We start from the raw sequence: 16,290 nt of genomic DNA, 5'->3' as shown, positions 1-16,290 counted from the left end.
GGCTCCCCTGGAAGGGCCTATTCTCTAATCACCGAACTGCCGATGTGCTTTCTCCGTAGCTCCTGCACTCTGTTCAGACCCCTCTGCATGAGTTTATAACAACAGTGCAGTCTTGGCACGTGGGCACACCCGTTCACCGCGGCGTGCTTTCCACGCTGATGGCGGCGTCTGTCGTTGAAATAAGTCACCAGCTGCGAAAGGTGAAGCCCATGGTTCTGAGACTTCTGTGTTTCTTGTTGACTATACCAGGTGCTCTTTTCTGCCAGCAGCACATTTTATGTTTTAACTAGAAGCCAGGTGCACAAAAATTTGTGCACTCAGGGGGGGTCACTCAGCCCGACCTGTGCCCTCTCAGAGTCTGGGACTCCTCGGGGGATGACCACCTGCTGGCTTAGGCCTGCTCCCCGGGGGATTGGGCCTAAGCTGGCAATCAGACATCCCACTGGCAGCCAGGCAGCCCTTGGGGGATGTCCACTTGCCAGCGGGGAGCAGACCTAAGCTGCAGTCGGACATCCTTAGCACTGCTGAGGAGGCAGGAGAGGCTCCCACCACCACCGCTGTACTGATGGCTTGTGGCTGAGCAGAGCTCCCCCATATGGGAATGCACTGACCACCAGAGGGCAACTCCTGCATTGAGTGTCTGCCCCCTGGTGGTCAGTGTGTGTCATAGTGACCAGTCATTCCCAGTCTTTCTGCTGTTAGGGTCAGTTTGTATATTACCCTTTTACTATATAGGAGAGAGGCCTGGTGCATGGGTGGGGGCCGGCTGGTTTGCCCTGAAGGGTGTCCCGGATCAGGGTGGGGGTCCCGCTGGGGTGCCTGGCCAGCCTGGGTAAGGGGCTGATGTCTGTTTGCAGCTGGTCACACCCCCTTCAGGGTGGGGGTCCCCACTGGGGTGCCTGGCCAGTCTGGGTGAGGGGCTGAGGGCTGTTTTCAGGCTGGCCGGCAACTGAAGCTCCCAGCCTCTCCTTTTTTTTCTTTTTCTTTTTCTTTTTTATTCTGGGATTTATTTACCTTCTACAATTGAAACTTTGTTGCCGTCACTGGAGCTGAGAGCCAGCTCCTGCTCGCTCCAGCTCTGTGGCCACGGCCTGCTGAAAGAAGGTATCTGGGGTTTGTTTAGCTTCTATAATTGAAACTTTGTTGCTTTCAGTGGAGCTTAGAGCCGGGCCGCGGCAGGTGGGGAACCTTGGCTTCCTCCATCACTGGAGTAAGCAAGCCTCCTGCTCGCTTCAGCTGCGTGGCTGCCGGCCGCCATCTTGGTTGGGTTAATTTGCATATCACACTGATTAGCCAATGGGAGGCATAGCGAAGGTACGGTCAATTACCATGTTTGTCTATTATTAGATAGGATAAGTATTTTTAAGAGCTCACACTTTAGTGGGGGGTTTGCTTCTCCAGCTCTTGGACCGTGAAGGTAGGATATTGTCTTTCTTGATTATAACCAAGGTATTCCTTTGGGAAGGGGAGGGAGGGAGGGAGGAAGAGAGAGAGAGAGAACGAGAACATTGATGTGAAAGAGATATTGACTGGTTGCCTCCTGCATGCACCCTAAGGGGCGGGGAGCAAACCTGCAACCCAGTACATGCCCTTGACCGGGAATTGAACCCGAGATCCTTCAGTGTCTGGGCCGACGCTCTAACCACTGAACCACCAGTCAGGGCAAGCTGATACATTTCTTAAGATTCCTTTCTGCTGATGAGGCCAAAGTCATGGTTGGTGGTGAGCAGGTGCCGGACTCCTGGACATGGTTGGAGTAGTGCACAGGTGCCCCTGACTTTTCTTTTCTAAGCACAGGAAATGCAAGCTCTGGCAGCAGCCTGGACACATGATGATTCGTTTCTACTCTTGCAATAGGCTGTTTTATGTAATTAGCCTGTGTGCTGAGAGATTGACATAATCAGGGTGATAATTTAACTCAAAACAAAAAGTGCTGTTTTTCCGCGTGGAATTGGTGGTGTTGAGGAAGGGCACGAACAGGGACTTGAGAAGATAGGCTTTCTCAGCCACAGAAGGTGGGATCTGATAGGCAACACCATTGTATATGAATGTAGACATATGGCATGTAATCTTGTATTATAAGATCATGAATTTTAAAAAAGTTAACTAAATTTTAAAACATTAATAGAATTTAAGGCCTTCCTTAAAACTTGAAAGGAAGTCATACATAGAATAAGAACTACAACTTATTTCCTCCAGTGCTGAGTAGCTAACAGTGATAAAGAAATCAGTGACTGGCCAGGTTTGGCCCACCCTCTGCTTTTGTAAATAAAGTTATTTTGGAGAACAACCACCCCATTCTTGACCTATTTTCTGTGGCTGCTTTGTGCTACAAGAACAGAGGTGAGTAGGTGTGAAGATGGTTTTGCCCACAAAGCTGAAAATAATTTACTACTTATCTACTACTTTAGAGAAGGCGTTTACGGACCTCTGCCCTGTGCCCCCACTGATTTTGTCCATCTGCCTGTCCTCAGTGAAGGTCAGCGCTGTGGACTTCCCCTCCGTGTGTCCGGGAGCTTGGTCACACCACGCATGCACCCTAAGGCTCATCTTGAGGGATTTGTCTCGGTCTCTGCAGCAGCATCACACAAGTCTGGGCCCTGCTGTTTCTCATTCCACACCATAGATACCACATGGGGGTCTTTTTTTCCCATCCAATCTTATAATCTCTGCCTTTAAGTTGGGTTGCTTAATTCATTGACTTTAATGGAGTTACATATATGCTTGGGTGTAAGTTGACCATTTTGATGTTTATTAGTCCCCCTTTTTTCCCTCCTTTCCTGCTATTTGTACGGTTCTGTCTCCTCTGTTGAGTTTACATTATCACTTGTGTGTAATATTTTGCAGTTGCTCTGCATTTTGCTGCCCCTGCACTACAGTGTCCTCCGACCAGGCTGGTCATCCTTGTAGATCTGGGTGTGCTCAAATCTCCAGACATGTGTTTATGTTAACCAGTCATTTGTGTCATTGTATGCGAAATGCATTTACAGCATTTAAGATGTAATGTATTTTCATGAGAAACAGTGCTATTTCATATGTAAGAGTATCTGTAGAGGAACCCTGGGAGGCTTGTCAGGAGTGCTGTCTGGTTGTGCCGGAGTGAAATTCCCTAAGGCAGCCTTGAAATAGGGTAAGATAATGGCGATTGACGTGGGGCAGGTGGGCGTGTGCACGCGTCACCTGCAGGGGCCTGGATCGAGACTTCCCCAGGGCCATGTGCACAGAGAGCTCACCACCAGGAATGGGTGACTTTAAATGAAAGGTGCTGATGGAGGCCAGAGGTCCAGACCCGAGGTCCTCACTGCTCCTCCAGAGGACATTGGCCACGTCTGCACATTTTTATTTTCACAGCCAGGGAGAGCTGCTGGGTGGAGGCCAGAGGTGCTTCTCAGGGCCTGTGGGGTACAGGGCACCCATAAGAAGGAATTCACTAGCCCAAAATGTTAATAATTTTGAAATGGAGAAAACCAGATCTGTACTAATAAGAACATGTGTTAAATTTTCCCAGCATAAAACATTTACAGAAGGTAAATTAGAGATGACTGACAAAAGGCTTGTTGAGTGATATTATCTTTTTCTTTGCTCTAACTAAAGACATGTATATAAAAATAGATTAGTCAAGGTTCTTGTAGAAATTTCAACAATTAATAAAGTCGTTCTTTTGAGTTTCTGGAAAGCCTTTCTCAAGTTGAAGATAACCCAAAGCTGTGTAAAATAAGTTATGTCTCAGTCTCAACTGATAAATTACTGACTCCAAACTTTTTTTTTAGGTTTCTGATGTAGAAGAGCTTTCCCCTCCAGAGTATCTGTCAGACCTGCCCCCATTTTCAAGGTGTTTAATAGGAATAATCATAAAATCTCCGAATGTGGTCAGGTAATCATTTTCACTGTCTGATACTCTTCCCACGGCTGTGGCTCAGCTGGCTGTGCTGTTCCTTTCACTCTCAGAATTTCTCAGAACTGCCCTCTTTCTTTGACAGAAACATAGATTTTTCTCCCATTTTATCAGTGATTAAAGATATTTACATTAGATTATACATTATATTTACACTAGAGGCCCAATGCACGAATTTGTGCATGGGTGGGATTCCTTGGCATGGCCAGCGATCCAGGCCGATCGGGGCCAGCCGGCCAGGGGGAGGGACCGCAGGAGGTTGGCTGTGGGAGCGCACTGACCACCAGGTGGCAGCTCCTGCGTTGAGCATCTGCCCCTGGTGTCAGTGCACGTCAGAGCGACTGGTCGACCGGTCATTCGGTCGACCAGTGGTAATGGTGCTTAGGCTTTTATATATATAGACTACACTGAAACACATTATACTGTACACTTGTATAGTATACTAATACATTGTAAATATTACATAAAATATCTACATTATACTTACAGACCCATTTTGGGGCTGTATAAGTATATATAAAGTAGAATTTCTCTAACTTTCTGTAAAATATATTCATCCAAATCTGGTTGTGCTTCTCATAACTAAAATTCAGTTAGAGGGAGACATTTAGAATGTTAATGTGTTTTATAAAATGCTTGTTCCTGTGGGTGAGGCATCAACGTGGCTTCCGCTCGTCAGAACACACCTGCATATTTCTCCAGCCACTTCATTCACCTGATGCCCTAGGCTTGGCACATACAAGACTGAAGGGTTAAAGAAAGAATAGTTTTGCAGGTGCCTGATACCTGTGAAACTTGAATAGCAGATCAGTTCAGTGAGAAATTTAAAAAGCATCGTTTTTAGCAGCTGTGAATTACCTTTCAGAAACATACTAAGTTTTGTGGTGTGTATTGGGGCATACAGAGTAGCTTCCTTCACTTCACCAGAAGACCCATTCTGATGGAGTGTCTCACCTGTGGGATTGGCATACCAGAGTGAAAGTGTGGGAACTAGAATTCACAGTGGTTAATGAATCTTACCTGTATTTGTCTTTCTACCAAGTATTAGGGTGCATGCTGTCAAGTAATTTCAGATGTTTGTTTTTTGCAGGTCATTTTTAGATGAGTTAAAGGTGTGTGTTAATTCTGACGATATTGAAGGAATTGTGTGTCTCACGGCTGTTATGCATATTATTTTGGTTATCAATAAAGGTTGGTTAAATTTCTATCACTTTGTTTGGGCTGTTGCTGTCCCTATCTTAGAACTGTTCTGGAACTTCTAGGAACTCAGCTCCCGTGTTCCATGATCCCCTGCTCTGACACTTATCTGCCCAGCTCCCTCTACTTGGCTGAGCCTGCACTGGGGGTAACCTGCTGGCCTGAGCTTCTTTTTTTAAAAAATATTTTATTGATTTTTTACAGAGGGGAAGGGAGAGGGATACAGAGTTAGAAACATCAATGAGAGAGAAACATCGACCAGCTGCCTCCTGCACACCCTCCACTGGGGATGTGCCCGCAACCAAGATACATTCCCTTGACTGGAATTGAACCCGGGACCCTTCAGTCCGCAAGCCGAACCTCTGTCCACTGAGCCAAACCGATCAGGGCTGGCCTGAGCTTCTTAATGCACTTCCTGTCCCCATCACCTTTCCCCCCTGGACCCAGTACGTATCGCTCCTGTGCCTCAGAATTGAATTTATTTGGTTTGTCATATATTACCTACTAGAGGCCCAGTGCACGAATTTGTGCACCAATGGGGTCCCTCGGCCTTGCCTGTGGGATCGGGCTGAAACCAGCTCTCTGACATCCCCCAAGTTGTCCCAGATTGTGAGAGGACACATGCCAGGCCGAGGGACCCCCTAGTGCACGATTGGGGCTGGGGAGGGATGCGGAAGGTTGGCCAGCTGGGGAGGGACCAGGGGAGGGCTCCAGGGCATGTCCAGCCCGTCTTGCTCAGTCCCAATTGACTGTACCAGTCGGAGGATCTGCCACCTGGTGATCAGTGCACATCATAGCAACTGGTCGACTGGTTGACTGTCTGCCCCCTGGTGGTCAGTGCATGTCATAGCGAACGGTTGAGTGGCCTTAGCATATCATTAGCACATTACACTTTGATTGGTTGAACGGCTGACCGGTCTATCGGGCACTTAGCATATTAGGTATTTATTATATAGGCTGTTTAAAAATCCGAATATATTTTGCTAATGATGGTATGTTTTGGTGTTAATATTGAATGTATCTGCTAAATGCTTAAGCCTTAGCTTTGCCTGTTGTGACTGTCCCAGCCAATTGCAATAGTACTGGGAAATGCCTGGAGCTGCCCTAAAGTGCTTCCCTCAGTGTACACTACAGTAACACCCTGCAGTGCATTACCGTTAACTTTCTATGTTTTTGTTCAGTTTTAATAATGTCAAAATTATTAGATAACATGTTATATCTAGAGAGTGCTCCTAGGACGATCTCCCCCATAAGCCCGAGTCTGCAGTCTTATGATAATGCTCGGTAACTGGTTTGCCCGAGGCCAGGCATCAGAAAAGCCTCCCCTAAGGGAGTGTCCCTAGTTGAGTTCTGCAGGTCGAGGGGACCTGCTCTGTGTGGAGGGTGTGAGAATGGAGTTGGGTTTCTGATGAGCACCTAGGACTTCATAGGTACTGAAGTATTTGCCAAGCCGGTGGTGACGCTGCAGTGTGGTAGTTGTCATTCTCACGGAGGCACAGGTGGGCACGCACTCCCTGGTGGACAGACTCCTGGGTCACCTTCATCGGAGCTCTCTCTGCCTCAGAGCTGCGGGGAGCTTCGTCAGCATTGGACCCTCACTTCCTGTGGGGGGTCAATAAGTGGGCCAGCGCTAGGGGGTGGTGGGTGCTCAGTCGTGTTGAAATGGTGCCTGCATTGATGGCAGACATATTTGTCTTTAACATACTTACAGGTAAGCATAGAAGTTCCAAAGTGAAGGATGTTGCAGCTGCCGTTCACAGAAAACTGCAGACCTTCATGGAGATTACTTTGGAGGAGGACAGCAAGGAGAGGTAAAGCTCGGTCTGCGGCGGGCGGCCATCTGGAAAGTGCTGGTTGTTCCGCAGGTGCTTTTTACATCACGTGGTCCCTCTGCCCACAGCCAGGGGGTTAGGAAACGGGATTGTAAAGATAGAAACATTTTGTTGGCAAAACCCTTGGAACATATGTTTAATTGATTTCTATGTCTGTCTGCAAAAACAAAAAACTTTATTTGCCAAATATTGCTCTAGAAAAGTGTATATGAACTTATTTTGTAGATTATTATTTTTTTATAAGAAAGTTCATTTTTTAAAAATATATTTTATTTTTTACAGAGAGGAAAGGAGAGGAATAGAGAGTTAGAAACATCCATGAGAGAGAAACATGGATCAGCTGCCTCCTGCACACCTCCTACTGGGGATGTGCCCACAACCAAGGTACATGCCCTTGACGGGAATCGAACCTGGGACCCTTCAGTCCGCGGGCTGACGGTCTATCCACTGAACCACACCAGTTAGGGCTATAGATTATTTTTGATGGTTTGCTTTGCCTTTGAAGCCATGGGCATGCTAGGCTATACTGTGCTGGCACGGGTGCTGGCAGTGACCTGCCGATGCTCCTAGGAATTGTGTGGACTCTCAGATCAGCCACAGAAACCATGTTTTTCCTGTTGTTTTGTGAACTTAAGTTTACAGAGCTCTGCACTAGGTAATCAGTTTTGTACATGCCTGGGAAAGTAGCCATTTTCTCCTTTGGAGAAAAACTTTCAAAATCCTGACTTGCTCATGAATGAGCAAAGACAGTTTTGTTTCCCCTCCCAGTCTGTATACCTCTCTTGCCCTTTCCTGCCTGACTGCATTAGCCAAGGCTTTGGGTCACACGCTGAAAAGGGTGGCAAGAGGGCACCTCCCTGCCTTGTTCCTCTCTGAGTCTGAAAGCTTCTACTTTCTCAGAATTGGGTGTGATGAGAAGCCGAGGGTTTTTATACACGCTCTTTATCAGGTTGATGAGCTCCGCTCATGAGTTTTCCATATGAGTGATGGGTGCTGGATTTTTTAGTAGTTTTTTCTGCGTGTATTGATATGACCATGTGATATTCTTCTTAGCCTGTTGATGTGATGGATGACAATTGATTTTCATGTGTTGAAACATGCTTCTGTCATCACCAATAGTGTGGATAATTAAAAACTATGCATAAATAAGACAGCTCTTTAATAAAAACATACATTGTTTCTTATATCGTTTTCTCCGAAAATTATTGCCTGCCTCGCTGTGGCTGTGGCTGTGGCTGTGGGGTGTTCTCCATCACAAGGGCACAGCCCGTGGGCAGTGGGACCCCCTCCCCCGTGGCTGTGGCTGTGGGGTGTTCTCCATCATGAGGGCACAGCCCGTGGGCAGTAGGACCCCCCTGTGGCTGTGGCTGTGGGGTGTTCTCCCTCACGTGAGCACAGCCCCTCGTAGTGGGGTTGCAGGGAGGCAGGTTGTGAAGACTCACTCGGCTTCCGCCTGTGCTTAAAGACGTTTAGACTCGGGTCAAGTGTCTTGACCCACAGGAGAAGCCTGGCCCAGGGTTTAATTTGTCTGAGGTTTGCCCCTGTCCCTTCCAGCTCTAACATTCCACATTTCATTCATTTTGTTCTTTAATATCCCTATTTCTTTGGGGTACCTAGTATAGTGAGCCTTTCCCCAGGCATTAGGAGAGTGAGTAAAATAGAGCTGAATGTTTTCAGTCCGAGGCTCCTTAAGAGTCAGGAGACAGACAGCCTGGGTTCGAACCCAAACTCTGCCCTTATCTGCGGTTTGTCTTGGGCCCGCCGGCCCTGGGTACCTCACTTAGGACAGGAGCATGTGCGATGCCAGCGGTCTGTGTGTGCTGGCTCCGTCTCAGTCCCAGGGTGACGCAGTCATGTCTGTGCTAGTCTAGACGTAGGTCAGCTTGAGTGGCTGATGCCTAGAGTTAATCAGCTCTCCTGCCAAGGTGGCTGAGTGCTTTTCCCTCTGGCCTTTTAAGGCCATGCTCACGTAAGGAGACAGTATTTTGAGTAAGTGGAGTGTTGGTGACTTGGTGTGTCCTGTGTCCCTGTCTCAGCTCCTGGGGGTGAGAGAGGGTGCTTTTCTCTCCCAGGCCACCAGGAACTTGGGTCTGGCTAACACTGGCCCTCGTGACTGTCCTGGTCGCTCTAAACCAGCGGTTCTCAACCTGTGGGTCGCGACCCCTTTGGGGGATTGAACGACCCTTTCACAGGGGTCGCCTAAGACCATCGGAAAACACATATATAATTACATATTGTTTTTGTGGTTAATCACTATGCTTTAATTATGTTCAATTTTTAACAATGAAATTGGGGGTCACCACCACATGAGGAACTGTATTAAAGGGTCGCGGCGTTAGGAAGGTTGAGAACCACTGCTCTAGACCCTAAAGAGCTGACCTGGGTGGGGGGCGCTATCTTTTCTGTCACCGGGGCTGGAGGCCTTGGAGAGCTGAGGGGGCATCGGAGTGTTCTGGTGTTTCTTTTGGGGGCCAAGAGCCTGCTCACTGCTGTGGCGGCAGCTTCCATGGCCTGCGCCTCTCACATCCACCGTCTGTTTCCACCTGAGTGTCCACAGGACACAGACAAGAACCACCACACATGGGGTGGCCCAGCAGTTAGAGAGGAACAGTTAGAGCCCACAAAGCATAGCAATGCAGCACTCAGGAGAGACGTCACTGCTGAGTTCAGACTCCAGATGGGCAGAGGGAGCACGTCAGAGGGATATGTCAGAACAGATACTGATGAAAAGTTATAGGGACAAAGGCAGACCAAGAGAATAGACCCAAGACAGGCAGTGATTTAATAAATGATAGGAAAATGTGTAATTTTAAAAATTTTGTTGTTTCACTAAATTCTGGATGGGATTGATGACAAAAAATCACATCCAAGTGTTAGTAAAAATTCCTGAATTCCAGGGATAAAGAGAGAATTTTAAAATGTTTCTAGATTTGTGCTGGCCCCTATGCCGGCCACTCATCCCTTGTGGACACTGAGGACTCAGAACGGGAGTCAGCTGAGCTGAGCGGGGCATGGCATGGAGTGCACACCGAGGCCTGGAGACAGCATGGCCCTGATTGTGCAGTTGTCAGCAGTGAAGCGGGGGAAGGAGGGAGGGAGAGAAACTTTGATATGAGAGACACATCAATTGGTTGCCTCCTGCACGTGCCCCAACCAGGGCCGGGGATCGAACCTGCAATCCAGGTACAAGCCCTTGACCAGGAATCAAACCTGGACCCCTCGATGCTCTGGCAAGCTCTCTAACCACTGACCCGCACTGGCCAGGGCTGTCAGCAGTGTTTTTATATTGATAGTGGATTGCTGTCTTTTGGGTGTATTGGGCTAAATAAAACATTAAAATGCACTTCACCTGACTCTTTTGACCTCTTACTGTAGCTACTAGAAAGTGCAGTTACACATGTGCTTGCACTGATACTAGAAGGGCTGTTTTCGGGCCATGTGGTGGGTCATCTCCACAGGGAGCAGCATGTGGGGCTCTAGCTCAGGAGACGTCATTTGGGGTAAAGATCGATATCAGTGTCTAGGCAGGAACTGAGAGCTTAGCTGGCTCGTGCACCCTCTGGGGGAGTGCCGGACCCTGGTGGCATTTGGGCAGCGAGAAGGACGGGAGTGTCTTTTGGCTCGGAGAGGGGGTGCACCTGGCATGTGCGCGCTGCCCCGTCGGCTCTAGACCTGGAATTGACTGTGGTGGTCTCTCCAGGGCCTCCAGCCCCGGTGACAGAAAAGATAGCGCCCCCTCACCCCCCACCCAGATCAGCTCTTTAGGGTCTAGACCAGTGATGGCGAACCTATGACACCTCTGACACGCGAACTCATTTTTTTGGTTGATTTTTCTTTGTTAAATGGCATTTAAATATATAAAATAAATATCAAAAATATAAGTCTTTGTTTTACTATGGTTGCAAAGATCAAAAAATTTCTATATGTGACACGGCACCAGAGTTAAGTTAGGGTTTTTCAAAATGCTGACACGCCGAGCTCAAAAGGTTCGCCATCACTGGTCTAGAGACCAGGACAGTCACGAGGGACCCTGCAGGGCTTAGGTGAGGTCCAGCCCACATCGGCTGGGTGGGGCAGGCAGGGAGGGGAGGAGGCACGGCGAGGCCTGTCTACAGGTCTCAGGTGACTGAGCCAGTGGCTGCCATGTGGTAGTGCATCCCCCTGTCCTTGTTCCTGTGTAGAAGGGAAAGCTCAGGATGCAGGTGCTAGAGGGGACGTGCACCCATGTGGTGGAGTCCGCTGAGTACCGAGTCATGGGCAGAGCCTCCCACACGCGAGCACCGTCAGGGAGGAAGCCATCTCTCGGAATAGGTTGACTGACTAGTTTCATTTGTGTGGAGGGATCCTTGGGGACCCCTGAGCTGCTGGCTGTGGGGAGTGATGGCCGCTGTGTTCACTGACGCTTGTCCACATGCTGCGTATCCGCTAAGACAGTGTGATTCTTCCTTCTCTGACGTACATGGACTGGTCAGTGGGCAGTGACTCCTTGTTTCAACTTTCTTTTTAAGTGTGTTAGGTTTTTAGATTTATTTTGTGAAAATGTACATTTGGACAATTTGGTCACTTATATTTATAGCTAATTCTTTCTTTCCTTGTGTTTCAGATTTCTCTACGAATCATCATCAAGAACTTTGGGAGCATTTTTGAATTCATAACCGAGCCAACATCTTTGGTTACATAAAAATAGAGAAAAGGGACTGACAGGAAATGAAATGAGTGTGTATTTCCCTCGTGTTTTCAATATATCCCATGTAATAGGGAAGGTGGGATTTGGGGAAGTGTGTGTAGGAAGCTCAAAGTTCTTAAATGTTTGCCTAGTGCCTGCAAAATAATATAGTTAATGTAAAGGGCTCAGGAAACCCGGGGTGCAAAGAAAAAGTCACCTTTCTAGCACCCCTGGTTGTTTTAAAAATGATACATATATATGTGTATATATATATATATATTATTGCTTGCAAACTGTAATAAAGCAAAGAAAACACGTATTCTGGGGAGCCTGTCTTCTACCGGAAGGTGCTGTAGCGGAACCATGGCCGGGCACGGGGGGAGGGCCACACACAGGTCCTGGAGCCGCCACCCTGGGGTGGAGGTGGGCCCTGTGGCTGCAAATACGAGCCATTCAGTTGAGCTGAACTACTGTTAGTTGATCTTTTCTAACTGCGAGCTGTTCCATGCCCACAGATGACTGGCGCCTGGCTTCCTGGCTGCATTGTCCATAACCCTTTGTGCCCGTCCCGGTTACCAGGAAGTCACCATGTTCATCCCAGATCCCTGTTGGCTACGGGTCCTAAGTCGTGGCCAGTCAGCACCTGCGGCCTGGGAGGCCACCTGGTGACAGGTGGGAAGGGAGACCCTCAGGCATGTGTGCATTCTGTCCTCAGACCCGGCGAGAGAGTAAAGCAATGCCCGTGTCTGCAAGCCCTGGTGTCCCTGAGAAGCACGCAGACGGATTGCGCACTGTGGTTGGGCTTTAGGGCCAGGCTTGGTGCAGGGACCGCCGAGAAGTGAGTGGGGCTTGTTTTAGGAGCTGTGAACACGCTCGTATGGCTGCCGTATTCTGCGTTGGGTACTCATCACTGTGGGCCTCAGGCTGCTCGTCTGAGTAAGGCACCTGGGCCAGGCTCGACCCCAAGAACGCAGGTTGGCAGGCTGTGGGGACTGGAGCTGAGCAGAGGAGCCTGCCGAGCCTGGAGAACTCGGGTGGAAGAGCTGGTTTGTGTGCAAGGCCTGGAGCCTGATGACGTGCACCCTCCTCAGGCCCCTTCCTGCCACTCGCTTGCATGGGAGGCAGGAGACCTGGGAACCCAGAGGCCTCAGACAGCAGAGAGCCTCCACATTCAGGTGTGAAGGGAAACTCCGCACGGACTTCGCAAACTCATTGCTCTGAGCCCATGCACAGTGTCGCCGCGGGAGCAGCTGTGCACCATGTGTGACGGGCTCCAGGGTCGTGCCCAGGGGACGGGCTGGTGCCGGGAGTGGGGAGGTGTAAGTCAGGAAACGTCCCTTCCTGGATAAGACCCCCCACACAAGAGGCTGCACACAGGGACAGAGACCTAACATGTCAGGAGCAGAGGTGACACATCTGCTGCAACAGCCTTTTTCAGAAATGTCCTTCATTTTCAGGAAGTGAGCTAGAGGATTTATGAAGTGTGTTGGCCCAATAAAATGGAATTACATTTTTTTCACAAATTGGATTATTTCACCCTTTAAGACACAAAAGAGAAAACCTGACTATCCTAAGAACTCGTGCATAACTGAAACTCCTGCGTGGAGCTGGCCCTGTGATGGCTGCCCTGGCGCACAGGCTGCCGTGGTCTGTGGGAGCCTCAGTGTGCGCGCTGCAAGGCCGAGGGCAGAGCAGCTGGTCCCGTGGGTGGAAAAGTTCCTTTCGACTGGGGGCCTCACGAACGTGCGGCGTTTTGGTCCGTCCAGGAAGTGGTCAGTGGCACACCTCCAAGCCTCAAGGGTTCCTGGGGTGGCCACACAGCCCACCCAGCCACGCATGCTCTGTCCTGGTTTGGCTGTGATGTGTGCTGGCCGTGGCACGAGGTGGGTGTGAGGCTGCTGTGCAAGCCGGGCCCCATGTGGATGCCAGGACATTCCCGCATCTTCTCCACGACCCTCCGCCCTCCAAATACCACACTGGGATAGAGTCCTGATGGGAATTGCTGCCCGGCATTGTTCAAATCTCTGACAAGGTACAGATCTCTGAAATTCCAGAGAAACTGATATTACTACTTTAAAAATGGAATACTCTCCATGCAGTGAAAAACTGACCTTAAGTCAACGGTTTGGTTAGTTTTAACCCCTCCAGGTGGGGTCCAAACGTGCCCATCCCTGCAGGGTGCTGCCTGGCCTTGGACCTGGTGCCGTGAGATCCTTCTGGACGTGCTCTGTGTGTGGCTTCTGCTCTGGCGGCTGCAGGCTGGTCATTCTGGACTCCTGTTTGTGGACAGGAGTTCAAGTTTATGCTCATCCACAGCATTGGTTGTAAGTTACTGCTCTGTAGGGAGGGGCCTCCCTCGTTCCATGGGACTAATCTGTAATTGTGCACATTACTGAGGCACATAAAGAAACACGGGAAATGGTGTGGGTGGGTTGGGGGCCACCTTGGTAGACCACGTGGCATCCTGGTTGCAAGGGGTTAGGATCAGCCCCGTCCCAGCCAGGCCTAGACAGGGGGAGGCTCTTGGACACGGGACAGAGGTATGGAGCAGGGTGGGGGGAGGTACTTTTTAGGGAGGGCAGTGGCTGCTGGGGACACAACATCAGCGATGAGGGGAACTGGGGACATTGAGGGTCAGTAATCAGTTCTGACTATAGATGGACTGGGCTGAGCCATGACACTTCGCTGTCACCCCCACCCCAAAGCCTGCCCAGGCCAGCCTTGTTGGGGCAGGAAAGAAACCCAGTTAACGGCTGTGAGAAGGCCGGCTGATGAGGGCCAGACACCAAGAAGAAGTGTGCGGGGCTACAGGACAGGCAGAGTAGAAGTGAAGCTGACATTGGGCAGATGGACCCACGGGGTCAGAGCAAGCTCAGGCCCCTGCCAGATGCTGAAGCAGGTGGGATTGGGGCACCAGGTGGGGAAGGGAGAAGACTGAGGGCTCCCTGGCAGGGCCACAGGATAACGACGATGATGATGGAGGGGTTAGGAGGTGAGGAACACACTCTACATCCTCACACACATGCACATAGGACACACTCCACACCCCACACACACATGCACATAGCACACCCCACACACACATGCACATAGCACACACCTCACACACATGCTCATAGCACACACTCCACACCCCACACACACATGCACATAGCACACACCTCACACACATGCTCATAGCACACACTCCACACCCCTCACACACATGCACATAGCACACACATGCTCATAGCACACACTCCACACCCCACACACACATGCACATAGCACACACTCCACACCCCTCACACACATGCACATAGCACACACATGCTCATAGCACACACTCCACACCCCACACACACATGTACATAGCACACACCTCACACGCACACACTCCACACCCGTCACACGCATGCACATAGCACACACCTCACACACATGCTCATAGCACACACTCCACACCCCCACACACATGCACATAGCACACACCTCACACATATGCACATAGCACACAGCACACACTCCACACCTGTCACACACATGCTCATAGCACACACCTCACACACATGCACATAGCACACACCTCACACACATGCACACACTCCACACCTGTCACATGCACATAGCACACACCTCACACACATGCTCATAGCACACACTCCACACCCCCACACACATGTACATAGCACACACCTCACACACATGCTCATGGCACACACTCCACACCCCTCACACACATGCACATAGCACACACCTCACACACATGCACATAGCACACACTCCACTCCCCTCACACACATGCTCATAGCACACACTCCACACCCCTCACACACATGCACATAGCACACACTCCACACACATGCACACAGCACACACTCCACACGCATGCACATAACACATACTTCACAGACCTCACACATTCGCTCACAACACATCCACGTTTGCTCTGATACACGCAGCTGTGCCAGGTCTTTAGGACGTAGTCTCCTGGGGCGTGCACGAGTCCTCAGCGCCCTCCCAAAGCCTGGACAGTGGCCAGCACAGAGCCAGGCCACAGGGAGGAGGGAAGCGCCCCGGCAGGTCCCACCCCCACTGGGAGTCCTGACCCCTGACAGGAGCTCAGAGCTCAGAAGTGGCTTCCTGGCTCCAGCTCCCATTTCCAGATGATCTTCCAGGTTAGGCTCCCACTAACCCCCACCGCTTTCCAGGCTGAGGACTCCCCTCCCCTCCTCGCCCCCATGCTCAGACCATGCACAGCCTGAGCTCCAGGAAGCCCTGACATTACCTGCTTCAGGTGAGATTCAGACCCAGGCGACTGCCAGGCACATATTTTTTGTCAGCCTCACCCAAGGATACTTTTCCCACGGGATTTTAGAGAGTGGAAGTGGGGAGGGAAGAGAGGAGAGAGAGAAACATGGATGTGAGAGACACACGTGGATTGCTTGCCTCCTGCAGGCGCCACAACCAGGGTCAGGGATGGAATCTGCCAACCCCCCGAGCGCCGGCCTTCGCTCTAACCACGAGCTCTGGCGGCCAGGGCACCGGCCACACTTAGGTGCTGGCGGCAGTAGCCGGTAGTCCGCAGAGAAGGGCCCCATCCTAGGACAGGGTGCGGCGGGCCTTCGGGCACATCTAGGGCAGCCAGTGACGCCCTTCACCCCACCCGGACCCTGGCGGGCGGGCCGGGCTTCCACTGGGGTCAGAGGGGTGGGAAGGGC

The 16,290-nt window shown here is 50.4% G+C and overlaps 1 protein-coding gene across 4 annotated transcripts in view; it reads left to right on the top strand.

The window, feature by feature from the left end:
- The window catches only part of NCAPG2 (non-SMC condensin II complex, subunit G2), a 63,703-nt gene extending 51,827 nt beyond the window's left edge, over nt 1-11,876 (top strand). For 3 of the 4 annotated variants that reach the window (XM_014535560.1, XM_014535559.1, XM_005861186.2), the window contains 5 exons: nt 60-200; nt 3,771-3,874; nt 4,986-5,086; nt 6,804-6,903; nt 11,528-11,875. In XM_014535560.1, coding sequence (XP_014391046.1) covers nt 60-200; nt 3,771-3,874; nt 4,986-5,086; nt 6,804-6,903; nt 11,528-11,579 — 498 coding nt within the window. In that variant the 3' untranslated portion in view covers nt 11,580-11,875. Of the gene's footprint in view, nt 1-59; nt 201-3,770; nt 3,875-4,985; nt 5,087-6,803; nt 6,904-11,527 lie in introns of all 4 variants that reach the window. The other variant, XM_014535562.1, reaches the window with a different exon arrangement.
- Nucleotides 11,877-16,290: the final 4,414 nt, after the last annotated feature.

This window comes from Myotis brandtii, unplaced genomic scaffold, assembly GCF_000412655.1.
Source record: "Myotis brandtii unplaced genomic scaffold, ASM41265v1 scaffold145, whole genome shotgun sequence".
NCBI lineage: Eukaryota > Metazoa > Chordata > Mammalia > Chiroptera > Vespertilionidae > Myotis > Myotis brandtii.
The sequence above is the reverse complement of the archived record's forward strand: the minus strand, read 5'-3'. Positions and strand labels throughout refer to the sequence as shown.